The sequence below is a fragment of the Erithacus rubecula genome (assembly GCF_903797595.1).
Source record: "Erithacus rubecula genome assembly, chromosome: 6".
NCBI lineage: Eukaryota > Metazoa > Chordata > Aves > Passeriformes > Muscicapidae > Erithacus > Erithacus rubecula.
This window is the reverse complement of record NC_136688.1, coordinates 43982709-44010108: the sequence shown is the minus strand read 5'-3', so window position 1 is coordinate 44010108 and position 27400 is coordinate 43982709. Positions and strand designations below refer to the sequence as shown.

At 41.9% G+C, this 27400-nt stretch overlaps 1 protein-coding gene across 5 annotated transcripts in view; it reads left to right on the top strand.

Annotated features, from left to right (window-relative positions):
* FOXN3 (forkhead box N3) overlaps window positions 1-27400 on the top strand; it is a 206014-nt gene that overhangs the window by 99142 nt on the left and 79472 nt on the right. For all 5 annotated transcript variants that reach the window (XM_079308130.1, XM_079308127.1, XM_079308128.1 and 2 more), the window contains one exon: window positions 3266-3402. In XM_079308130.1, coding sequence (XP_079164256.1) covers window positions 3266-3402 — 137 coding nt within the window. The remainder of the gene's footprint in view (window positions 1-3265; window positions 3403-27400) is intronic.

Below are 27400 nucleotides of genomic sequence, written 5' to 3'. Positions count from 1 at the left end.
CAGTCATAAACTTTCATGTATTTTCATTCTATATCCTATATACTATATATACAGTGTAGTCTATATAGTGTTTATTTATATACATATACTATATACTTTCTTTCTATAAACTTTCTGTTTCTCTCTCTCTCCATTAGCATCTTTGAAATAGTTTACCCTCAACTATGGTTTACTCTTGGATCCCACGAAGAGGACTTGTAGTGACATTCCCCATTTTTTAATCCCCTTAACCAGGAATCGATGCAGAAGCTGTAACCTGTGTTTGGCAGGAAGGAGGTGGCTGTGCCTGGTCCTGGGGAGAGGTGGCAGGTCGGGAGATCTGAGAGCACTCCAAGTGCTGAGGAGATCAGGGGGCTGTTATCCACTCCTCAGTCACTTGTTGCCTGGGAGACAAATGTAATCCAGAGGGGGTTTTTTTGACCCTGCCTTTCTGGTTTTTGATTGGAGTCACTATTGACTTTTGGCTTGGAAGAGGTAGTGAAGCAGCACGCCAAGTGTCATAAGATGGAAATTAATCACTAACCGACGGGTCTGAGCTCCAATGATTTCCTTTCCTGTGACTGTTCTGTGTATGGGAAGAGTAATGACACATCTGAACAGACAGTTAACGGAGCTCTTCACGCCTCCCAACAGTCAAGAATGTTTCTTAACCAGATGTCACTTCAGTTTTCCTTTTTTTTTCCACGTTCTCTTAGGTGATTGTTGAAAAACAAAAATAATTGTCTTAAAAGAGAACTTTGTAAAGTTGGCGAGCTTTGCCTTAAATTACATTTGTTTATGCTGGTAAATTATAAGTCAGCTCAGTTGTAGTGAAAATATACCAAGTCTGCTTTCCTAGTGCTTTTTTAATGAGGAGTGTACTTCTCAGTGTTTTTTGTGAGAGTTCCTGTTTTTCAGTGAGATTATTTTTGGCTTTTGCAAGAATATGGGCAAGCCACACAAATTTATCTTAACAGTAATGAAAGGTTTTGAAGTCACTCTTCAGTAGTGACTTCATATTGTAAGGCCCTCAGTTTAAAGTAACTAGTGGGCTTTGGGGAATAATCTCTTCCAAGCAGATGAAAAGTCTATCTTGGAAGTAAGTGAAAAAGAGAGAAGTTTGAAAACAATATGTTGTATTCCAGTAAGTACAAATAAGGTAGATGGTATTTAAGTGTAGCTTTTTTTATGAGCTTATCCCATGCTGTAAGAAGTAAGGAATCCAGCAAAGGTTTTCTCCTAAAAAATGTTCCTAGTTTTGCTCTTCGCTTGCTTAAAAGGAAATTTTATGTTCTTAGTCTGGGTCTTGGATAGAGCATGGAAGTGGAATTTGGGATGTTTGGATTCTATTTTTGACTCTGTCCTTTGCCTAAAAATCACTTAGTGGGCTTATCATGTGTCTGGCTAGTTGTCCCATATTTAAGAGGGCTAAGCATCACAACCTCCTTATTGCAGACTGGTTTGAGAAGTGTGGTGCACAGCTTCCCCAGCTGACAGCACCACTGGATCTCTGTCGTTTGCTGTAGTGCTTTACTGAGATGAGAGCTGAAGAGTCCTGCTTGCTGTGTCTCTAGCCCCCCTTGAGTCTGGGGGGTTTTGGCTGTATCAGGGCCTTGCTTCACTTCAAGAGCTGAGAGATGTCTGTCCCTCTCTTCCGTGGCCTCCTGGCTGGGCACCTTTGGGCAGTAAAAGGATGGATGGCTTGAACCCTGGAAGTCACCCTGAAGAGTTTTGACCCTGTGCTCCTGTTCCACCAGAGCAGCATGCAGCCGTGCTTCTTTCTGGCAGAAAACTCTCAGCTCCTGTGGGTTGTGCTGGCTGCTCTCCTTCTCTTTCAAGCCAAGTCTCAAATGGTGCTGGAAACTTTCTAGATGCACATGCAGCCATTCAGTGACATCGGGGAAGACTCTTCTTTTTCAGTTATTTTTGGGGAGGAGAATTTAGTGCAAATTTGCTGTGTGTAAGGGATTTGCATGTTGCACTGTGTATTCTAAAGCTGTCCGCGGGGCAGAGAAGCACTTAGGTGGTGGTAGGGCAAAGATACAAGTTTTCAAAAGGAAGCAAGTGTCTGGTTTTGGTCTTCTATATGGTTTAAGAAAATAATATCCCTCTTGTGATGTGATTCTGTTTGTGTGTGCTTGTTCTTTAACAGGTTTACTGAGAGCTTTGTTTCACTGACGGAAGTTGAAGCAGAGAAAAGGGATGGTCCTGGGTTGAAAAGCAGCTATAGGCAGTAACACAGCCTCCTCCACCTGTCCCAGGAAACATGAACATTTACCCAAAAATCTTAGCATAATGCCTTGAAAGCCTGCCAGGGGAGTTCAGTCAACACTTAGGAATGGTGTTTGTTTTTATGTATGTTCAACCAGAGCAAGACTGCTCCTGAACTATCATTCCACATGCTTTCATAGTAAAGCTGAGGCAAAGTTTTCATATTTGTTTGAGAACTCACACAAAACAATCCAAAATATCCTCAGCCTGACCTCTGATGGGATTGAGACAAGAAATGAAATTGCACTGCTTGTAACTGAAGAATAAACACTGAATTTTAGTGTAATCTTTGCTTTACAGATTGACTGCTTGCATTATTCCTTGTGTCCAGAAACGGTAATTACAGTAACTGTTGTTTTAGCCGATCACAATTTCACAACTCCCTTAAATGGTTATACTCTGATTATACTGGCTTTTTTTTATGTTTTTGGTTCGTTGGTTGTTTTGGGTTTTTTGGGTATTTTTTTCCCCTCTGGGGAGAAAAGATGATTAATTTCCTCTTGTAGTATAATGGCATTGATGTCATGTGGGTTGGAGGATTAAGTCCTTTTATTTTTAAAACAGTTGCTAGGGTGTTTAACCCCCTCCTTTTTAGCCTTGTTTCTGTTTGTATAAGAGCAAAAGGAAAAGAAAACCACTTCCAAAGGCAAGATGCTTTTCTTAAAAGTTTCTGTTAAGCAGTTAACTGTAGCTTCTTATTTTTCCAATAGGGGGTGATTGGAAAATTGCCAGATATTATTAAATAATATTAACTAGTAACAAGAGAAAGGAGGGAAAGAGCAACCAAACATTCATTCTTACTTTTTTTTCCCCTTAGAATTGTGATTTAAATCATAAGTCATATCATAATATATTATTAATGGAGCAATAATCTCTGGCAAGCAAATTATGTTCACTTCTATCAGACAAAAAACCCAAACCCTACTGCTTTTTCTGACAAAAACTGCTAAATGAATAAGGCTGTGCCGTTAGATCAAGCATCTGATTTTTGTTTTTAATTCTTTTCTCTTTGCAGAGTATTGGAAAGGGGTCCTTATGGTGTATAGACCCAGAATATAGACAAAATCTTATTCAGGCTTTGAAAAAGACACCCTATCACCCATATTCGCATGTGTTCAATACACCTCCCACATCTCCTCAGGCATATCAAAGGTAAGAACCAGATGCATTGTACAACTCTGAATGTTTGCTGTGGTGTTTTGTTTTATCCTCGGGTGAGACACTAAGGCAGGCAGTCAGGTGGTGCAGTTTGGAGTGTGCTGGTGGGACAGCCCGGGAGCGGTGCCTGGCCTCGGGCGGCCTGTCCAGGGCGCCTCAGCTGCTGCTGCCGCTGCTGGCGCCAGGGGCTTCCCCAGCAGAGCCTGCAGCCTCCCTGCCATACCCGCTGGGCACAGGAACGCCTGCACTTAGAGCGCAGAGAGGAAAATGGAGAGCTCCGAAGTGCCCACTTACCCGTTTGGTGAAGGCACCATTGATTCCCTCACTCACTCGAGGAGACGGGCCCGTTCTTTTCCTGGGAGAGCTGAGGGCCATGTTGCCTTTGCAGCCACAGTATGTCCACCAGGTGAGCCGGTGGCCGGGCGGCCTGACCAGCCCTTGGTGGTGGATAGGTGCCCATGGTGGCCCTTAGGATTAGCCTGGATTTACTCCTTGCTTCAGTAAAACTGACATGGGGTGGGGTTTTTCGTCTGTTTTTCGTTTTTTGATCTGGCCTTCACTTACGACCAGTGTTGGCAAAGAGGCGTAATCTATGGCTGCCATCCACAAAGCTGAGGTTTGGCAGAGCTGCTTTCCCCTCGATGCTAGTAAGGAATGGGGTTCATGGCCCGTGCTGGCGCACCCCCTCGGGATGGGGACGGGTGATGAGGCCGCAGCAGGGTCCGCAGCAGCCCGGGCGTGAGCAGTAACGCTGACGGCTCTCGTGGCGGCTGAGGTTTTTATTTTTCCGCGTTAGCGCTGGGGCTGGCGGCCAGGGAGGGCAGCGTGATGGTCGCCGTGGCGACGGGGCGTCTCCGCGGCAACGCGCGGGCGGGCCGGGCCGGCGCTGCCGTCACGGGGCCGCGGGGCTCGGCCGCGCGTTGCCGCGGTAACGGCGGGCCCGGCGCGGCCTGCAGCGGGAGCCCGGGCCCGCTCGCGTGTCGGGGGGTTCCCTGGCCCCCTGGATTATCCTCGGGAAACCAGGCGGTGATGAGGCTGCAGGGTCCCGAGACGGTGCAGCCCAGCTATCCTGGTGTTCCGTGGTGTGCTGGGACAACACTGTCCCTAGTACCACCTGTGGAAGTGCCCCCCACTGCTGTGCTCTGCAGAAGGACACATAATGGGTTAAAACTGGAATTTGTGCATTTGAGCAAAGCATGTTTCTTGGCCCTTGCTTTGCTGTTACTGCTGCCTATTTAAAGAGAATTTTAATTATGCTCATACAAATTTATTGATAAATTCACATATTGAGTAGAAGAGTAATGCACCTCTGACATAGAAATGGACGGATTTTGATCCCTTCTAATCCCCAAAACCAAAAAAATCCAGCATACATATGCAGTTGAAAGCCAGAGGATCTCCCATTTTTCATGACTGGAGTGACTGTTGACTCAATGGGCTGGGTTTGCCAGAACCACTGTGCAATATGCTGGCAGGTGTTGCCAGCAGGAGCAGCGGCATGGGCAGCTGCTCTAGACTCGGCTGAAGGAGGCAATGCAGCAGCACTGCTGTGGGCAATCCCTGCAGGGTTGCATCCTTAGAGACACCCTGTCTGGGTGGCAGGGAATGCACAGTAGCTGTCCTGTGTCCCACACAGCCCTGTGCCCACTGCTGCTCTGTGCTCATCCTGCAGAGCTGTGTACCCACTGCTCTGTGCTCATCCTGCAGAGCTGTGTGCCTGCTGCTCCGCTGTGCTCATCCTGCAGAGCCGTGTGCCCACTGCTCTGTGCTCATCCTGCAGAGCCGTGTGCCCACTGCTCCCCTGTGCTCATCCTGCACAGCCCTGTGCCCACTGCTCCCCTGTGCTCATCCTGCAGAGCCGTGTGCCCACTGCTGTGTGCTCATCCTGCACAGCCGTGTGCCCACTGCTGCTCTGTGCTCATCCTGCAGAGCCGTGTGCCCACTGCTCCCCTGTGCTCATCCTGCAGAGCCGTGTGCCCACTGCTGCTCTGTGCTCATCCTGCAGAGCCGTGTGCCCACTGCTCTGTGCTCATCCTGCACAGCCGTGTGCCCACTGCTGCTCTGTGCTCATCCTGCACAGCCGTGTGCCCACTGCTCCCCTGTGCTCATCCTGCAGAGCCGTGTGCCCACTGCTGCTCTGTGCTCATCCTGCACAGCCCTGTGCCCACTGCTGCTCTGTGCTCATCCTGCAGAGCCGTGTGCCCACTGCTCCCCTGTGCTCATCCTGCAGAGCCGTGTGCCCACTGCTCTGTGCTCATCCTGCACAGCCGTGTGCCCACTGCTCCCCTGTGCTCATCCTGCAGAGCCGTGTGCCCACTGCTCCCCTGTGCTCATCCTGCACAGCCCTGTGCCCACTGCTCCCCTGTGCTCATCCTGCACAGCCCTGTGCCCACTGCTCCCCTGTGCTCATCCTGCACAGCCCTGTGCCCACTGCTCCCCTGTGCTCATCCTGCAGAGCCGTGTGCCCACTGCTGCTCTGTGCTCATCCTGCACAGCCCTGTGCCCACTGCTGCTCTGTGCTCATCCTGCAGAACTGTGTGCCTGCTGCTCCGCTGTGCTCATCCTGCACAGCCGTGTGCCCACTGCTGCTCTGTGCTCATCCTGCACAGCCGTGTGCCCACTGCTGCTCTGTGCTCATCCTGCACAGCCCTGTGCCCACTGCTGCTCTGTGCTCATCCTGCACAGCCGTGTGCCCACTGCTGCTCTGTGCTCATCCTGCACAGCCGTGTGCCCACTGCTCCCCTGTGCTTGCTGTGTGTGACCAGGGATGCCTGCAGGGTCCCAGACCTCAGGCAGAGGTTGTGTTGCCCTTATGCAATGGGGCGTGTCTCCAGGATCTCATAGCCAGTTTTCAGGAGTGGGAGAAGAGAGGACACTGGCAGGTGCCAGACAATATGGGATTTTAGTAACGGGTTTCAGTCACAACCTGTATTTCTCCCCTGCCATGTGTAGTTGAGCAAGGGAGAATGGGAGGTCTGGTGAAACACCAACAAATGAGTCCCAAAAGTAAAAGGTAAACTTTTTCTCCTTGGAACCTATGTGATGTCCAAGCTGCTGCTTCACTGCTTGTGCTGCTAAGTGCTTTGGAGTCTTCCTTGAAATGACTGCATCATAAAATAAAGAGCTCGTGTGGTTGAGTGAGCAAATGCCTTGCAAATACAGCAGAGGCCAGGCTTTATATGAAGAAATCATGGCCTCACTGTTACTCTCAGTTGGCTATCTTTCAGCATTTCCACTGTTAAATAAAACTTAATATCCCCATAGTATTCTAAAATATTTATTCATTCTGCTACTAATGACTGGTGAAACATCAACATGAAGCTGGTCTAGGCTATCAGTGACTTTTGAATTAATTCTGGATTGGCAGTTACATGATAATTTTCTGAATATATTTCCAATATATTCTCAACGAGTTGAACATTCCCTATGCATTTGGAAAAAAACATTAATCCCATGTGTAAGTGATTGCTTTCTCATGTGTACAAAGACTTCAGTAAGGGTAGAAAATGCAAATCCACTCCACCATACTCAGATCTCCAGAGCAATATATCGTCATAGTAACAAATTCCAAGGGGAGTTTTTCTTATGGTGAAGACAGTACATCTACAAAAAAATCCTTGGATGGCAGAGGTTTTGCTGTCTGTTCATCTTATGCAGTGGAAGTCCACAACTAAGAGAAGCTATGTCAGTTGGTATTAATTAAATATATCTGGAACCAAATAATATGCCAATATTATTCCTGTCTCTAGGAAGAAGGTTTATAAGGGTCTGTTGGTGAAATTCCACAGGGGCAAATTGACCTATTCCTTGTCTTTATCAGATATTTTAAAAGAATAAAGATGCACAAATTAATCATGTGTTGTGTTTAGTATCTGCATAAGCAGCTTAGGGTTGAATTGAACACAGAGTGCGGGAATGCATTGTAAAAATATCCCAAGCCAGATGATCACTGGGTACACAAATTCTCCTTTTCCTGAACAGAGTTAATTACATCATATAATTCAGTTTCAGATGCTTCAGTAGAGCATCCTGCATAAATGTGACAGGGGTGGACCTTTTCTGAAGGAGTTTCATGATTTGAACCCACACATTTGGATGTCTGAGTCAGTGTTATACCAGTGTCATTTGAGATAAAAATTACCCAAGCCACGATATTTGGACTGCAGTGGGTTCTATGTATAGAAGACATTTTGGGGGGAAAAGGCAACTTTGCTGGGTTTGTACATCAGAAGGAACTTCAGACTGCAGTTGTCTGAATTGCTGCTTTAGTTCAGGGCAAAGGTTATCTATAAGCTGTAAGAAGAGAAGAAGTAGAATATCACAAGGTGAGTTATTTAAGTTTAATTGGCTTGGATGTGTGTTCTTAAAAACAATACTCACAACAAACAAAACCCGTTGAGTTTCTGTCTGGTTCTTCTAATTGAAGCATATGTCATGAAGCATGTCATTTATGATGAATTTCAAGAGTGAACTAACACTGATACACATCATTACAAAGGAAAAGTTCTGTTTGGTGTGGAAAAATAGGTATGTTAGACTAAAGTGTTTCTTCTTAAATTTTACAGTTATATTGGCAATAGCAACTTTGAAATATATAGACACACACTTGGTTAAGTTATTGTACAAGTCAGTGCCCTGATACTTCATCTATGTTTTATTTCCAGTTTTCTGACTCTAACTGAAGTATAGGGGGGATTTTCTCTACTAGTAGTGCTTGGAGGAGGTCTTGAAATGGATTTTTTTCCCTGTGTATATTACATGGGGCTATTTCTCAATTGTATTTCTCTTTGTACTGCTGAAAACTATCAGGACATGTAATCTAAAATAAGAAATTGTCATTTTCACAGATAATAAAAATATTTGAACATTTGGGTGACTACCCAGGAGTGTTGACTTTATAGACTCGTGGATAATTATTTAATGGCTTTTCATTTTTTTTAGTATGTTTTCCTAATTGTAGTTTGTTAGAACAGTGTCAAATGTTGACAGGTCTGTCCTGTAACTGATGAAATTGCTAACATGCCCAAGTTAGAAACTAGCCTGTTCATAAAGGTTTGTTGGGTTCTTTTTTGAGTTGCTCCTTCCCATTGGACCAGCTCCTTGGGAGAGCTTGGTTCTGCTTCATGAAGGATTGAGACCGTGGACAGATCTGAACTAGCTTAGTGCTTGTCTTTGGACATGGAGTCTACTTGTGTACATCATCATACTTTTGTGTCAGGAAAAGACATCTTCTGCCATCCATCACTGCATTTCAGCCAGACTGCCCTCTGTAGAGAAGATTTGAGCCTTGCAGAGCTGAGGCCAACAGGAAACCTTGTAAGAAAAACTAACTTGCAGCATGGTTTTGGTGGTTGTAGGGCATTCTGTGTACATGGATCTGCTGGTGGTTGTGGAGCAGGTGCTGCAGAGTGACCCCGCTGTGCTGCTGGGCTCCCAGACAGTGCTGCAACCTTGGTGATGGAGGAGAAACAGGCCCTGCAAGGAGTCAGCAGAAAGCCACCTCTGCTGCTCGTGTGAAGTCACTTCCCAGGACAGTATTTAATTTGAGCCTGTGTGGCTTTGTCATCTGGTTTCCCACTCTGCTTCTCTTGATGAAGTGTAGGTTACAGAGGTAGGCCAGTGGATCACAGAGAGCCTGCAGGTCCACAAGTGATCACATGTTTTATGACACATTGCTAGCCTGGGATTTGAAAACTTTGGAGTGGTTTCTGTTTTATTGAATTGAAAGTTTTCATGGCATTTCCTTTTGCTACTGTTGGATTCCCAAAAAAAGCCATGACCTCCTTAAACATTCTCCATTGTCTTGTCATTTGATACCTCTTTCTGATAAAAATACTCTTTATCCCAAGGTTGAGATTAGAAGGGACTTTATGGTTATAAACCGTTGTCTAACTTTTGAAATTTATTTGTAGAGACACCAAAAAAGATTTGTGAAACATGATGTCTATGAAAGCTTTGTTCCTGAAAATCCAAGTTTGTAAATCATTGTGAGAAAGTGATGGCCATCACTGTGAGCCCTGTGGTAAATGGCAGGAGAGGTGGCCTGGGCGTGATTACATTTGCATTTGTCTATTCTGAGACTGAGAGCACACAGTCTTAACCACCCAGTCCTGGCTTTCTGCTTTCATCTCTCTGGCAGGAGCCCTCCCATGGGCAGTAAGCTCCCAGGCAGTGCCTGTTGGGCTCTTGCTGGACCCACACCCCAGGTCCCTGTGCACTGCTGCAGCAGCGCCTCCAGCAGTGCCCCACTGGGGATGCAGCTTGCATACAGCCCCCTAAGGATGGGGAGCTTGGAAAATGTTCAGGGATGTGAAATGGACACAGAGGGTGGCTGTTATAGATCAGCTGCTGACGAAACTGCTGGAACAACTCCTTCAAATATTTGCAGGTTTTGATTTTACTATCACAGCTTCCACCTTTCACAGTTGTTTATTAAAGCTGAACCTGCACTGAAGTTTTAGGTTATCACATTAGACACATTATAAGCACCCTTTCTATCTTTACACTTTATAACTTGAGATCAGAATTGTTCTGTGGCCATTTGGGGAAGCTGATGAAACACTTTTCCCATTCACTAAAAGACTTTGCAGCTTGTGTCACTGCAAGAAGGAATGTAGAAAAGACATGGTTTGGTTGTCCTTTGCAGTCTGGAAACATGGATTTAATTGTGTTACTGTTTCTGCTTTTGATAGGAAATGAAGCTGATCATAGGTAGTCTGATACTAATTTCAGTGCATGTTATAACCACTTTATCAAGAATTATCTATATTTTACTTCCTATACAGAGTCAGAATGACTTTTCTTCTCTTGTTGTGGTGTTAAGGTGGAGTGTTCAGGAACTTTTTGTTTATTTGTGTTCATAGTTTTGTAGTTTGTGAGATCACAGAGAATACAAGTTATTGTAAAGTGTACCCTCTGCCACCATCACATGCCTTAATTTGAAGAGCATCTGTACTTTCTGGCAAGTTGGATAATATTGCTCTAGTTTGGTGTCAGGTGTGAATAGCAAAGAGAACTTTTGCTTGAGTGGATGCACTGGTAAGTGCATAAGTATTTGAGGATTTGCTAACCAGGACTTGGTTTCTAACATATTCTTATCAATTCTCTAACCATTAGAGTTATGTGCTGTGATCCCACTGAGTATAGATCAACTCTTCTTACCTTTCAAGTGGCTTTATTTTTTTTTTTAAACTTTTTTACACCTTACAGTATGAAGGAAGTGTAGGGAGGAAAGATGAATTCAGAAAGATGGCCACAGATCCTGGACAAAAAAAGAAAAGCAGAAAGTCTGAATCTGGTCTCTCTAACATAATTGTTTCATGCAAGAATGGCTGATAGAAATACAAATAACCCTCTAATCACATCTTCATTCCTCTCAAAATTAGTGACATGCTTCTGAGCCTTCTCAGCTGAAATGTTTTAAATTCTTTATCGTTCATACCCACAAAAAGAAGAAATATCACATTTTCCATTTGCCAAATACTTGAAGGCTTGGTTGAGAGTTTATTTTTTGTGTGTGTAGACTTTTGGTAAAGCAGGTTCCTTAGTCTGTCAACTTTCTCTAGATGCCAGGCAAACACCAGCTCCTTGCTTTGTTGTTGTTTTTCATAGTTCCATTTGTTGAACAATCTTTCCAGTTATTTGGCTTCTTAGGCTCTTTTTCCCCTCCTCTGTGCCTTCTGTAGATAAATATAGCCTTATTCCAAAGATAACTTGGAATGGTACCGTAGATATTTCCACTAAGTTCATGGGAAAAAGAAAGTGTAGGGAAGTGTTTTGAAATTTTTGTTACTTTGGTTGTAAAACCCTCTGTTGGCCTGGTTGCTTCTGTATGAAAATTTTTAGAATGGCCTCATTGACAGAGGTGTGAGTTGCAGACTGCAGAAACTTGAAGCACGTGGGTGCTGTGCTTCTGAGACTTTTTCTGCAGCTCCTCATCCCTCTTCCATGCTGTCCCTGGATTGTGTGCTGGTGCAGGTAGGGCAGGGTTGCACAGTGCATGAGCTGTGTGGTGTAACAAAAAGCAGAGGGTGTGAGGGACACCTCACCTTTGGTCCCTGGGCAGTGTGAGTGGGTCTGTCACCCTTCATCCCATGAACAGCCATTGTGCTACTGTGGCAGCTCCAGCACTTGTGGGGATGGGGCAGCCTGTGCACTGTTCAGTAACAGTGCAGTGAAGTTTTACTAGTTCAAAATTCAGACTCAGGAAAGGGTGTGCAATGAACAGTGGTCGATGTGAGCATCATGTTTGTTAATAATGTATTATTACAGCCATGGAAATCATCTGACTTCTGAATTTGAAAACAGACTTTGGAAGCTTGGGAAGCCACAATTACCATGTGTCACATCTTGCTGCTGTTGGATTAAGAAAAGGTTTTTTTGTATTTCCATAGCTCAAATTTTTAAATTTAGTTTTAATCATTGTCTCATTATTTCTTTTAGATTTTCTTCACTTCTCTGTTAGTTATTGGACTCTTCTTTCCTTTGGTACTTGTATAAATGATAGGGAAGGTTACATTATTTGTAGTTCTGTTGTAAGACTGACGTTCATAGAACAGTTTCTAATGTTATGCTAATAGTGATAAACTATTAGGAAAAAATATTAAGATAACTTGAATCTTTCAAACAGTAGGTTAGGGATGGCTTTACTTGTAATGATTATGATTTTAAGGCATTCTACAATTTAACTCTTTATTGTTTATTTAATGTTTGTTTTAACTCAAACTTAAAGGGGCATTGACTATTTCCAAGAATTGCAGCTCTGTCTTAAACAAAAGCCTGGAGCTTTCATCATTTCACCTAGCATTTTAAAATATTTTAGGGAATAGAGAACATGTTTAAAATGTGAGGCAGCTGTTGTAGTTTATGCAAAACTCCCAATATTTGTGTAACCAATTTGTTCCATATGTAATCTTTCTTTGATAATACCAGTTTTGGACAGGTTCAAAGGCCTTGGCAGACTTGGCATAGTCCTCTTGAATCCAAGAGCTGTAGGAACTGATTGCAGGTGACCCATCTTCTCCCCAGGTCATAACAGAAGGTGACAGATATACTGAAAATCCTGGTTGTAGAGAAATGTCCCAGGAGGTGAGCATGGCCAGTGAGAACCATTTCCTCTTCCCTGCATGATGTCAGTGGGAAGCAGAGCATAAGAGTGACACATTTCATTGCTGCTTGCAGTATGGCTGTGGGGATGCTAATGAGGTGGCATCCAGGTGATCAAGGTGGCCCATCAGCCTTGTGATAGCCAGCAGAGGTACAAAACTGAGCTACATGGTGCCCCATCAGCCTGGGCTTTGGGCCAGCTGGGAAGATCTTTAGCTTCAGGGGAAGGTAGACTTACATTTGGACCTCACAGACCAGCTGTTGCTTGTCCTGAACAAAATCCTCTGACTCCCTCTTCTCCCATTTATAAGGGTCACCCATGCACTGAGCCAGGCTTGCTCCAATAGTGTTTCCAGTTTTCTTAGACATACAGTTAAAAGAAAGTGCATTTTCATTTCATTCCTGTGTTGGGTGCATCCATAATTCCTGCCTGTGTTTTAGACGCAGTATTTCTCAAATCATCATTCAGTCTTTCTGAATATTTTTTTAAAGCATGGATGTCCTAGTTCTTCAGTATCTATGTGTTTTCAGATAAAAAGCTCAAAACGACTTTTGGTGGGTGAGTCCTTTTGAATCTTTATTGACCAATTCATTTTTTCTGGGACATGTGTTATATTTTTATGCTTATGTGTATATACAGGATGCTTAAGGTGGTGGTGCAGTATTTCTGTATTGTCTGTTATCCTTTCTGGACAAAATAAATTTATCAATTTGTTTAAAGAAAGTACATTTTGGTGTAATTTCTTTTGTTAGTATTTGAGTGCTTGAATCATGAATTTTGTCATCATCAGTTATGACTCAGCTTCTGATGTCAGAATGCCTCAGCTCAAGGCTGGAGTTGTCTATGCATGTTTGATTACTGACCATGTTTTTCCTGGCTTTTATAACTCTATTACCATGACACCTGGATTCCCAGTATATGTGAATCTGCCCTCTGTGTGATCCTAAGTAAAAGTGATATTCCTTCTATTTTGATGGAACTGGCTTTTGTAGGAATAAAACTTGCAGGTTTGCTGGAGTTGTTTCCTTTCACAGGAACCTCCAGGGTTCAGATGAATAAAAACAGAAAGGGCTTAAATGGTATTAAAACTTGTTTTTCTGAACTTTTGGAACAAAAAGCATAGAGTCTTTCTTAATGCAAAAGCTTCTTTACACTTTGGTTTTGAATTTTGATATGGAAAAATCGAGCTGCTTGTTTCATCAGAATAAAGTACTTACATAAAAAAATGGGTTTTGGAGGTGTTGGAGGGTCCTTAGTAGAGAAATTTCCATTATCCTCAAAGTTCCCCTTGGCTGGGAACACAAACTGTTTTCCTCACCACCTTTTGTCCTGGAGTAAAAGAACAGAAGGTGAGAGGTAATCTCTCTTTGCCTGTCCAGTGCTACAGTGGCTTGATAAAATGGTTGTTCCCCTTTCTCCTTAAAAAAACAGAAGTGCTCAGCACTTGCACTTCTTGTTCTTTTTCAGTAAAGCTCTGATGAAACTCTGGAGGTTATATTTGATTATCTGTAGTGTATTTTTTCACCAATGTTTTTACTTTATTTTGGAAACACCATAGTTCTGTCAGTCAGTTTTGGTACTGAAAAAAAAACAAATAAGTACTCAGGGCCCATGTTTTAGACAGATTTCAAGAAACTCTTTTTGGCTTTCTTTCCATTCCAGGTGTCTCTGACACCAGTCTGAATATGTGTGTTATTCATTGGTGCATTTGTGCTGTTTCTGAATTGTGAACCTGTTTGTAAAATGCAGCATTTTTTCCTTTGGTTTGTTTGGGGTTTTGTTTGTTTTGTTTTCTTTGGTGGTTTTTTTGTTGGATTTGTTTTGGTTTGGTTTGGTTTTTTTTCCTACAGGTTTAAGAAATAGAAATGAGAGGCTTAGCCAGGCTGTAAATTACTTAGTGGAACCTTAGTGGCTACCACAGGAAAAGGTTGAGGCTAATGATTAAGTGGTAATCCCACAAAAGGTGGAATTTTGTTTAATTACTATGTCCGCAGCTAATACAAGTGTATCTGGAAGAAGATTCTTGCCCTTGTGGGATTTTTAAGTTTAAATGAATCTCTCCAGTAGTTCAAATTCACAAGGGCTGTAGAAGAAGCAAGCACAAGTTTACTGTGCTATGTTATGTTACCCTTCTACTTTCTTTAAAAAATTGGCATTAGGTCATAGAAACCCTGGTCTAAACAAGCTGTGGGTTTCATCCAGTTTGGTGGTTTTCTTGTTGTTCTACTTTTGATAAGATGGCCTGTTTTGTGTCTGAGGTTTTTTTTCCCTGTGAATGCATATGGTTTTAGTAATAAATGTGCACATCTCTGGGGGTTTCAGTGCACAGACATGTGTATATACTGCAGTGTACTTTTTATGTCAGAAGACAGCCTGGCTGCCAGGGAAGCTGTTCCCTCTTGCACTTAGAAACAAAATGTACTGTTTTAGGGCAGGTGACCTATTTTCATTACAAAAGAGCAAATACTCTGAGAACAGTGATAGGAAAATTGCTTGAGACAACTAGTCTGAAGCTAGTCTGGATTTGTGAAAGCAATTTGACAAGCTAACACGTTAGGGAAATTCATTTTGTTGATGGATAACTTGGGGATACCAGAAGATAGGATAGGATAGCATGGGTAGTAGCAGCTCTCTCTGTGGGGTGAAGTTGTTTGGATTTTCACATACAATGTGTATCTGTTTAAAAGGAAACTTGGTTTCCACCTCTATGTGTTAAGATCCTTTCTTCCTTTGTGAAAGGCAAATATGACTGAAGAGATTGTCCAGCTCAGAAATGAGCATGGATCTGAGCTTTTTAAAGATCTTTCCTTTCTTTTTCATCCTGACTCATTTCTGCTTTGTTGGCAGTCCCCTCCTGTTAATTGCCAGTACTCACTCTGTCAGCTCATATGAACAGTGTAGTTATGTATGGTAATTTTTTATTGCTCTGTTCTTAAAGCATCCAAGATAGAACAGGTCTTGCTAATACAATTGTAAATGTATTTCTTGGCTTGCTGCAGCATGTGTGCACTTTCCTTTCATCAGCTTGTATGACATTTTTTTGGTATTGGAATCAGGACTACGTGGACTTTGTAAGAGTAGAATAACTTTCATTTATTATTTTGCCCACTTTTAAAGGTAGTAGTCAGTGTCCATTTTTATGCAGGTGGTGGGGTTTTGCATTTGTTCCTTATGGCCCCTTATACCTGACTCTGTTGTTAGTTGTTCTTTGTGCTGCAGTTTTTAACCTCAGTGATGGGTTCTCTGTGTTGTCTGCCTGGGTGATATAAATATTGCAGAGCTCTACGCCTCTCACTGCTTTTTTTTCCTGTAACTATTTTTATCCCAATTCCATTATATGTCCTTCCAAAAAAAATTCTGTTCAAACAGTGGTTAGAGGCTTGGTGGAGAGCTTCCTAAGGTTAGTTTCAAAAGCTAAGATGCTCAGAACAGACTCTCCTTTTTGACACTTCCACTTCATTGTTTACACGTGTGTATAATTCTGTGGTTTTATCTAGTGTGAGGGTGCTGCTTTTTAAGACAATATACGGAATTTGGAAAATTTAATCACATAGTAATGCAGATACTGAAGGTTGCATTATTAAAAATGTAACAGTGCTTTCAAATGTCCATGGAGCATTGGGAATTCATAACTGATGGCAGTACAGGCTGCAGGTTCCAGTAAAAGTATTTGAAAGAGAAATGTAAATTTAGCAAATTTGACATCATTTGGGTTTCATTAATTTTTATGTTTAATCTGGATAAGCAGATGGAGAAAAAAATACAAACAAAAAGGAATTGGGTTACTTTTAATTATGTAACTTTCCTGAAAAGGCCCTTTTTTTTCCAGGCAGCTGTTTGATCAATGGCAAAATTCATAACGGCTCCCCAAGTATTTAAGATCTCTATTAATTGGAGTTCCTTCTCTATATAAAAAATTGTTCTCTCTTTAGCTGTTTAGCATATGAAAGATGAAGAAGACCATTTTTCTCATGAGATTAAAAAAATAAAATAAAACAATTAATTAGAATGAAATAATTTTCTAAACTTAAGGGAATTAATAACAAACAAAGCTTCTGGAGTAGACAGCTTTTATTTTGCAACTTGGAAGTATAATATAATGTAAAATGAAGGCTTTATACAAACACATTTATTCCATGATAGTTTAAGAGTCACAGTCAGCAATATTGTTAAAGTGATGTAGATGTTTTTATTATTAAATACGTTTTGCTGCTTTTGCCTTCATATGTAGAAGTAGACTTGGTCACATTTGGAGGGGAAAAGGAATTGGAAATTTCCTCTGGAAGTGTTAGAGCTGGTCTTTATTCTGTCACCCTGGGGATATCACTATTAAAACTCTGCTTTGAAAATGGGGCAGTTTGTATTGATGAACTCTGTATTTTGTAATTACATGGAACAAGAGCTGTAGGAGTTTGGTTTGTGTTGAGTTTTGAAGACCTTTGGAACCAGTATCACCTGGTTGTTCAGTATAGTAGTAGGTTGTTCAGAGGGTTGCTTTTGGGCTTTGATTTGTTGTGGGATTTTTGGTGTGTTTTGTTTTTTCTTTGCAAAGTCATTTTAAGGTGCTATCCTTGTAGAAAAGCAAACTGTCCTTTTAGTTGTGCTGTTGGAGACATTTGTGTAGCTGTGCTGTAAGTATGATCCTGGTGATTCGCTGTGGGGTTTTTTTAAGGTATTGGGGCTTGTCAAGGACAAGGGCTTTCTTAAGGCATTCCTACCAGTGAAAACCCATAGTGGAACCATAATCTTACTGATATAGCACAGTGCTGTGCTAGTAAATTCATGGTATGCTTGGCTCCCAAGGCAGATTCTCTCCAGAAGAGCATGGAGGCATCATCGTGCTTAGTATTGACCCCGGTATAATCTGGTGGGTGTGTGCTACAAACCTGCCTTAAAGGTTTTATGGCTTGCAAACCTGTTTTTCAAGTCATTTAAATGCTATAGGAAAGTCTTCCAGTGCCAGGTAAAGCAAGGGAAAACAAAATGCTTTACCTCAGCTTCATGATTCCTTAGTGTTCAGAAGGTTGGTGAAAAAGGGTGATTTGCAAGGCACAGCTTGGCATTCTGCTGCATCTTTCACCCTGGTGTTCTAATGCAGTAGCAGTGCAGCAGCCTGGGCTGGCACAGGCATTTGGACTGCATTGAAGCAGACAAACAGTACCCAGGGATTCTGACCTGAGGAGAGAGGTCTGGCAACAGGAACTGTTCTTCACGTGCTGTCTTCTGATTACCAGGTTTCAAACTGCAGTGTGAAAAGGGAGGTTGCTTTGATGCTGTAAACAAATTAATAATATCTTTCTGTATACACAATTGCTTCATTTTCATGGAGCTCTCTCTCTGCTGCTGTTGTATTGCTGCTGTGAACAGATTTTGACACTAGGATGGAAAACTTCCCATTTTAATAGCATATGAGAAGGAGACGAATACACAGACCCTGGCTTATCTTTACTTGGTCATTGACCAAGTGCAAATAATGAACTTACTAGACTGAATTAGTCCCTTAAAGGAGATTGTCTGAATCTGGTAGAGTGCTGAAAAGCAGACTCAATAAAATTCTAGAAAATTGACTGCAAGAAAGAGTTTTCTGCTGGCAGTAGGCTGAATTGGATGACCTGAGGAGAGCCCTTAGTCTGTAATTTGTGACATGGAGGCAAACAGAAATAAGTGATGGATCTTGAGCGCATTTGCAAACTGCATTTTCAAGAAATGGAAAATTTGAATGCCTTTATTCCAGCTGACATATAATATGAATTGGTCAGCAAGGTGTTGCATTGTGGATGGCTTTAGTGTGCTGGGAGAATCTAGCATTCTGAGGATGGTAACATGCAGAATTTACTTATTACCCTTAACTTATTACCCATCTTAACTGAGCCACTGAGACACCACTTGACCTCAAGCTATGGTGCAAGCAAAGAAAAATCATTAGTAATTTTAACCCTATGTTTTATTTGCTATCAGTTTCTATGACAGGAGATAAATGATGTGTTCTTACTGTGTAACTGTTATATACCAACACCATTCCAGAAGGTTCTTGGAGTGACAGACTGCTTTTTCTCCAGTGGTAGGAAGATGCTGGCTGTGCATTCCTTTCACCATGCATTTCTTTGGTGTTGTCTCTTTGCAGTAATGGTAGATTCCCTAAATCTAGTGAGAAAGCAGTGTCTTGTGTGTTGACTTCTGTAGGAGTCTCAACATCTGACAACTTGTCTCTCACTGATGCTCCACAAGAAGTGTTGATCTTTCAGTACAGTGAAGCAAGTTGTGTCATTTTCCTTTTTTGATGCTAAAGACAGTAGTGAACAGGAATGTGAATTTATTCCCAGTTGTGGTTAAACCCCAGAGCACTGCTGATGGGCATGCTGGAAGGAAGCAGTGTGTATCTCAGATGGAGTTTTCTTGTGTTGCCCTTCAGCTTCAGGACAGTAGAAGGCATTATAAAATATCAAAGTGTCAAAATTTAATGTGTACACTTGGTGATGTAAAAACCAAAGAAAACTTCTGAAGCTTTTGGCTTATTTTGCCTGAAACAAAGCTCAAGGTTAGCCTTAGGTTTGCTGGAAATGAACATACATTGGAAACAGCTTTTTTATGGTTTTGTTTTAATGCACTTCCTAGATTGAAGTTTCCAAATACAGAAAAACTAATTTTACTTCCAAGTCTGAGAAAATGTCAGAAAATGGAAAGCGGTCAACACTGCTATTCCCTTGGTAAGAGAAGTAATTGTTCCTTTTTGGCACTACCTGCAAACACAGTCCTGAGCTGAAAAGTAGCAGGCTTTCCCAAATCTCCTCTTTGCTTGTTATTCTTCAGGGAATCGCATTCTGGAATATTTCTTAAACGCAGGCTGTCCTTTCACCACACCAGCTCAGTCCCATCAGGTTGATGCATCCCATGGCAGCTGCTGTAGGTGATGTGTGCAGGGTGCTCCTGTTTCCCTCCTTCCTGGCACAGGGACTGAGCACTGCCTGTGCTGCCCTGTGTGCCCAGCTGGGAGGCTTGGCCAGGGCTTGGCAGCCCTGCCTGCTGCTCCCCAGCCTGCACATCACCACAAACTTGGGGAGCTTCGGGAGCAGCAGTGAGTGAAGCAGTTCTCTGGCTCTGTGAAATCGTGCTGCTCATGCTGTGCAATTTAAAGACAAAATGCTTCCTGCTAATTATTAACAGTTACTCTGTAGGAACAGACTCATTACAGGGGCACTGAACCCTGGCCTGCTGTCCTTTTCGGCACCTGAACAATGTGGCAGGGAGAGGACAAAATGGTGAGAGAAACTGGAGTGCTGGCACCAATTAGTCCCGAGATTAGTCCTGAAAGAGGATTGCAATTTCAAGGCCAAAAAGAGAAGGGAGTGGGTAAAAGGATTTGAAATGAGATTATAGGACCTAAAAGCGCCTTTCTTTTGTTAGGGAAATAATTCAGCAGTTTTGCTCGAGCCAGTGAGACAATCCAGTTTAGTGGCTGAAGCAAGAGATGCGTGTCCTGTTGATTTTTAAGGTTCTTTGACGAAGTTGATCCCCGGTTGTGTTTGTTACTGCTTCCTGTGAAATCCAAGTGTTTTCAACAAACAAACAAAAACATGGAGGAAAGCTATTACCTCATCAAAAGGCCTGTTGTTTTTCAGGAAGCTTATTTGTATTCTTTAAAAGGGAAGCCAAGAAAAGGAGGCAGATTGAACTCCCTCTTTTCCTTTGGGGAAACTTTTTTCCCTGGTGGTTACTATGAAACTGGCACTGGAGTCACCCTTTCACAACCCATCCTACAGATGAATTTCAGTGCCAGTTTTTTTTGTTGGCCTGCTCAAAGATGCAGATCAGGCAATTCCTACTTCAATTAAAAGCACCATCTCCGGTCAGTGCCATAGTGGTGAGCATCGTTCTCTTCCTTGGAGAGGGAAGCAGGCACTAAGCCTTGCTGCCCTGTTGCACAGACCACAATACACACTCATGTAACACCATAATGGGCTGGCACTGAACACTGGAGCTTGCCTGGAGACAGCAGAAAGAAAGGTCTTCCCTCTTCTACTCCTTCAGAAGGAGAATTACAAACGGGGGAATTACCAAAAAGAATTACAGACATTGTGAACTTTAAAGGAAATGTTTTGATGCAGTTTGTTCATGCAAGACTGTGTGAAATACTGACACTTCTTTTGCCATTCCCAAGAAGCTGTTCCTCTTGGGGTGGCTTAGAGTCTATAGCTGTGTAGGGATCACACAGCTGTAATGTATTACCTGCTTTTATCTTTCTTTACTTTTTCAGTGGAACTTCGTAGTGCAAAATACCCATGCAGGCAGGCTTGAAACCTTTGCTTTCAGTCCACTGTGCCTACAAGTTCTGGAAGTTTCTCATCATGAAGGTGTAATGAGTTCTGCTGTGCTCTTGATTTCCCTTCTGCATTTCACATAAGCCTTTGTTAAAACTACTTCCACAGGCAAGTAATAGAATCATTAAGATTTGAAAAGACTTCTAAGTTCAATGCTTAAAGCTGTTTTCCAGTGTGGCACTGAGAGGTTAGCAAGCATCATCTTGCCACTCAGGCTACTGTAGCCTGAATAATGGGCAAGATTGGATTGTATGGGGAACACGCAGAGAATAACCTCTCCTTCAAAAGAAAAATAACCTTCCCTTTATCACTAGACAAAGCCATTAAAATAGTGCATTCTACATCTTTCTTTGAGCTAGGTTGTCATCTTTGGACTTGTTTATAACCAAGTACTATCTTAGTCCCCGTCCAGAGCCCTTGTTAAATGCTAAATTTTTGTCCATTTTGTTTTGATTCCATTATACTTCTCTCGTGTAATCTAGTGAATCTCACTTGCTGCTTTCTAGCCTTTACAACCTAGTCCAAAGTCCCTCCAAGAAGAGAGGGAGAGACTGAGGGACAAACTCATCAGCTGAGTTTCCACACAGGTTGATGAAGAAACACAGGCCCTTGTCCTGTCCATAGGAATTGTGTAAATAGCTTTAATAAGACTTTAGTTGTGAAGTTACCCCATGCTGAGATGCTAAGGGCTGTACAAATGAGCCGTAAAATTTCTGAAATAGAATAAAGACAATAATAAAACCCTGAAACAGATTGAGCAGAGAAGCTAATGTGGAGGAGGAGATTGTTTATAAACAAGCATTGATAATGACAACAGAGTGGCAAGTCCTCTTAGGAGTAGGACAGAAAAATGGTTTCAAAAGGGTTATGAATGGAATGAGATGACGGCAGTTTCTGCTGAAGGTATCCAAGGCTGCTTTGCTTCCAGTCATGTTTCTCTGTGATCTGAAATTTAGGGGCAGGGATTTCTAAAATGGGGTTGTTGCTTGAGCACGTTCCAGTTGAACTGAGAAGTGCAGGTGTATTGGCCACATCTAGCAGAGGCAGCTGTCTGGAGGGTTCAGTCCTGCAAATGCCTGAGCTTGCTGCTTTCTAGCTCATGTGTATTGACTATTAGCCAATTGTGTGTTGGCTGGAAAATTCAGTGGTGTTCTGCACACAACATTGTAAAAAAGACTTAACCATCAGTGAAACCACCAACATGAGAATTAGCTGGAGTGGTTTGGCAAAGTAATTAGTTCCATTTTTTTCCTTCTCTGATTTGTGAAAATCTACAGTTGACACATGAAGAAAATATTTCTGCTTAATTGGTTGCAGTAGACTGATAAATTATTGCCTCTTGAATGTTTAAAAGATTGTGTTCCATTCATTTTATGACTGTTTAGTATCATTTCACTAGAATGAACAAGCTTGCATCATCTGATGTTTGAAAAGCAGAGTTTGATACTTCCTGTGATTTGCAGCTTTGGAGGGCTCAGATGCTGTCTGGGGATGTCAGGGTGTCACTGTCTCTTTCTAAACACCAGTGTACCATGAGTAATTGTTTCCTGTAATCTGGCTCACTGATTTTCTGTACTTGGGGTGATCCAAGGAACAGCTTTACTACAGGGATTAATTACACAGAGAGAGAGTGCATTTACATTCTTGAACCTTTTTTTTTCCTAGTTAATATTAATAAGAGTATTTTGCAACTGCATGGCAGATACCAATCCAACTGAAAGGAGAATTACACAGTATCTGATAGGTAACCATGCCCATCCTTAGCAGCTCCTTTTGGTGCCTCCAAAGATTGTGCTCTTCATTAGTGAAATACCTATGTTTTTTTTTTTTTTCACCCACCTGCTGATGAACCTCCCAGAACCTCTTGGTTTGTTGAGAACTTGTGGTCTCCTCTGCTGTCTGCTAAACCAGAGCTGTTCAGGGAGGGGCATTGAGGATTGCTGAATTGTCATATTTGGGTTTATTCTGTAACTTTCTCGGGCTTTAACAAAAAAGAATAGATGGCCTAGACTCTACTCTCCCTCTGTGGTTATGTTTTGGCACAAGGATGCTAACAAATCGCTGTAAAGATGCACTATGCAGAAAAAGGAAACTGATATTTGTGACTTCTTGTGCCTTTTTTTCATATTCATAATGATCTTTTTCAACCTTCACCACATGGAGTTGCAGTAGATAAAACAGAAGTGTAGAAACAAGTATCTCATTGCAAAAGCAGTTGTAAAACTTCAGCTTCTTCATATATCCTTTATTCCTACACCTCTGCTTTCTACCACAAATCTCCAAGTGACAAGCAGTGTTAAAGCCTTGTCATACTGAGTCCATCCAAATTCTGTCCAAACAACTGAGGAGAAGCAGCAGAAGGAAACAGACCACATCATGGATTCCACTGGGGAAGCTGAGATTTGTTGAAATGACAATGTTTTAAGACAATTTTGGGAAAAATAATCTCCGTTTTAGTGATACAGCTTCATCAGTCATATGCAAAATCACTGGCCTAAAGGTAGAAGAGAGACTTCTCACTATAAATTCTGTGAAGGTCAGCTTTTCTTTTCCTCACTGAGTTCCTTCATTCATGTAGATAACATTGTAACTTGAGAAAATTATTAGAATATTATTAAGTACAATGTTGGTATTCTCAACAGGCTGAATAGCTGTTCATAGAGGTAAGGATTAGGGATAAAGATGCACACTGAATTTTATTTCCCTTTACCAGTGGGAGGTTTATTTTTCTATTAAATGAAAAGAAAAAATTAAGTCCTTTGGGTATTTGTGTACAGTTAGGTGTGCAGAATGTATGAAATTCTTTATTTCATAGTTCTACTTTGAAAATCTTAAGTAGAAGATACTGGAAGTTGAGTGCTGTGGTTATTGCTCCTGTAAAATTAGTTAGGAGCTCTCTTGTTTCAGTGATCAAGGAAGTCCAGATCACACACACTTCCCAACCAACAGTTCAGTGGGATTCTTAATTTTGGCAGAGGCTGTAGAGAGGGAAGGGACTTCTGCAGTGTAAATATCTGTGAGATCTCATCTGCTCTGCCTCTTGAATTTGAGGCCTTGTTGAGTTGAAGAGTTCTTAAGTGGAATATTTTCATCTTCTCCTGACTGAACTGAGCCGATAGGATAGAATTTGATCAAACTTGTGCCATTTGCTTTAAATTTATTGTAAAGTGGAAGACATATTAGAATTTGACTTTTAATTTCCTCTGCAACCAACCTGAAACATTTGGGCTCTGTTTAGGAGAAAAGCTGAGCTACTGTAGGTGCAGGTAGTGTCAGTCAGTGATGAGGAGCCCTGGCAAGAGCAGTGTGGGTTGTGGGTTCTCAGCAGGGGCCCGGCGCTGAGAGGAGTGTCTGGGCTCTAGTCCTGCTCTGCCACTGTTTACTGGGTGTTTTTGGAGGTATCCTGTTACCTCCCTGTGTATGTTTTCCTTTCTCTAAATGGAAATAATTTCTCTATAGCTCTGTGGGTGGGAGAATTTATATAGATGGTATTTCTAAATACTTCTAAATGCAAAAAATGCTATGTTCTCTTTTGTTGAGTCTGTAGACCCAGACACTGAGGTGAAACAGCACATTGTGGGATGCTGTAGGATTTTTTGTGTGTGTATTGGGATACTCCCCATCCCTAAAATACAGCTCTCAGTTCTTCAAAAGGAATAATCTTGGGAATATGAATGAGTGAAAACTGACAGACACATTATGATACTGAATTTTTTATGCCTTAGCAACTTATTTCTAAAAATGTGTCTCTAAGGATAACACATTATTTCTGCATTAAACTTTTGTATTGGTGATAGCATCCACAAACTATCTGTAATTTGTCTTTTGAGCACCTTGCATGCTGTGCAGGCTCAGGTCTTCTGGAGGATAAGAGTATTACCATGAATGCTGGACTTCTGTCATAGACTCAGGAAGAAGTAGAATTACAATAATGGAATATGTAATTGGGACTTTTCAAATATGTCAGTACTAATGTTTTGATGCTGCTGTTGTCATCATTGTCATCATTGTATTTTTTGCTTTTACATAACTTTCTGACATATCCATCAAGCACTTTTGTGTATGGCCCAGTAAGTACAAATCTCGGCAACCTCCTCTGCAGCAATGTTGCAGATCCTATAAGCACATTAAGCTTCCAGGGAAAAGTACCCTTGGCATCTGGGAGAGGTTAAATGTTCCAGGGGAGAGGTTAAACATTCGTTTGTCCTCTGCTGCTGTAATTCCAGAAGCCAGATTAGTTCTGAATCATCTGAACCACATTCATTCAAGATTAATGAGAAAGACCAAGTATGGAAAATTTCAGCTGGTAAGCGCCTTGGCTTTGAGCAAGTGGTGGAGGGGGAGTTCATGCAGGCAGCAGCCTGCGGGTCATGCTTAGTTTTAAGTTCCCTTAGTTCTTAAATTGGTGAAATAGGAATCACACCATTCCAGATAAACAAGAATTTCAACAAGCAACCTGCAGGAGTTGGCAGAGCACACACATGCACATTCACACATAAAAACACACACACACACAACTTAAAGGCCTCGACTCTCCTTTTTTCCCATCTATTTCTGTTTATTTTGAGCTCAGATTTGCCCTTTTGCATATGCATGTTTATAACTTTGTGGATGTTCAGGGTCCATTGATGTCTTTAACAAGTGGTGTGTTCTCAGGAGTGGGTGATGAGCCGTTCCAGTGGAGGTGTGCCCATCGTCACTCTCATGTCCAGCCGACTGACAGGCCATGGCTAAGCCCTGCTTAGAGATGTGAGTGGGAGCCTCGTGTAGGAAATACTTCTGAAATCTATCAGCAAAGCTGTTGAAATTCTGCAAGAAAATAAATGGAGAATTCTGGACTAGAATAACAGAAGCCAGTTGTGTAACCTTGGGCTTTTAAAAGAATTAATCAGTTATGATTTGGGAGAATCTTTCTTTTAGAAGAACATTACCATGCTGTGCCTGGTTAATAGTTCTGTAGTTTCACTGCAGTTTAGTTGTTCAGGGGGACATTGTGGATGTTCTCTAGAGCCTTGTCTGTAGTGTAGCATTAACTGTCCGAGCAGACTCTTTACATTAAGATTAAAGTGAAAATGGGCCTCAGGTATAGATGATGTCTAGGACTCATTTCTTTTCCAGAACCTGAAATTGAAGAATTTTTTTTCTTTCAGTGCAATTTTAAGCAAGTGAAACCAAATGAGAAATGAACCTCTTCTTTCTCACTTGTTTTGCAGCAAATGGAAGCAGAAAACTGAAGTGCTCCGTTTCTAATTTCCTACAATAGAAGAGAATTAAACTTCTCCCTGTTGGCCAGGGCAGCATTTGATGCTGCTGTAGTCCAAAAGAGGCCACAGTCCCCTGTAGTCTGAGAGGCCAGTGGCTCTCTGTAAAAGGAATATTCCATTCATCTGGGCTTGAGGGCGTTGACTTGTGGTTCCTGCTTGAGCTGACACAGGCACGTTCTGTAGCACAGAAGCCCAGGAACAAATTTAGGTAACTCCAAAGTTTCCCCTGCCTGACAACTACCAGTTATTCATCCAGTGATAGTCTAGGAACCATTTAATAGTGGTTGTGAAATAAGGAGAAACGCAGCACTTCAGCAAGTGAAGTAACTTTGTATTTTTCCTTACTTCATAATGAGGGAAGTGGGAGCAAATAACTGTGCTCTCGAAGTGAGCTGTGTTGGTCCCTCCTTAACTACATGCACTTCAAAAGACTATTCCCTCACCTATCGTGTTGTTACTTAACAATTCTTTATTCCTTCCAGAGATACATAGTCTGTGTTAGTAAGCCTGGTTTTAGTACAAAAGAAGAAAAATAAAACTCAGACAGAATGCATGAAATTACTTGCCTGAAGTCACTGTGTGATTTCAGTGTTAGAGGTAGAATTAGAACTGGAGACTGATCGGCAGCCTCTCCAATTCCCAATGGATACAAATCTTTTTAAGTTAAAAGTAACATGGGACAGTTGCCTTACCATGAATTTTCAAATATATCTAGACTTTCCCATGTTTCAGTATTCAGCCTAGAATTTTCTTGTGTTCACAATATGCATCTTAAAATATTTAAACACAGGTTTATGAAAGATTGCACTGTGAGGCTGGTATACCTCAGCCATCTGTCTTGAAACAACTACTCTCTCAAAATTACAATATTTTCATTTATTTAAACAAACCCTGTGTTGTCCGTAAATATATAATATTCAGCTCTCAGCAAAGACCAACATTCTGGCTGAAGGCTAGAGAGGCTCACGTAGGGGAGAAGAAGGCTTTGTATATCACACCAGCAGTGAGAGGGGCCTTTTGAGCACCACAGCAGTCATTGATGGGCCAGAGGGCACCATGACCATGTTATTCTTGAAACTAGGAATTACCATTTTTATCCCTGATTCTGGAAATATGAGTAGTTTTATTTTAGCTTTTTTTAAATTCTCCCCGTCCCCCTTCCCCTGCCATGTTCTTGTTTAATTACTTAAGTGAAGACCGTGGCACGAGAATGACTTTGGCTATTTGGAGAATGTCAAGATTTGGCCAACTTTTCACTTCATCCTTCAAAAAACATTAAATTCTATTTTCAGTCATTTTGTTCA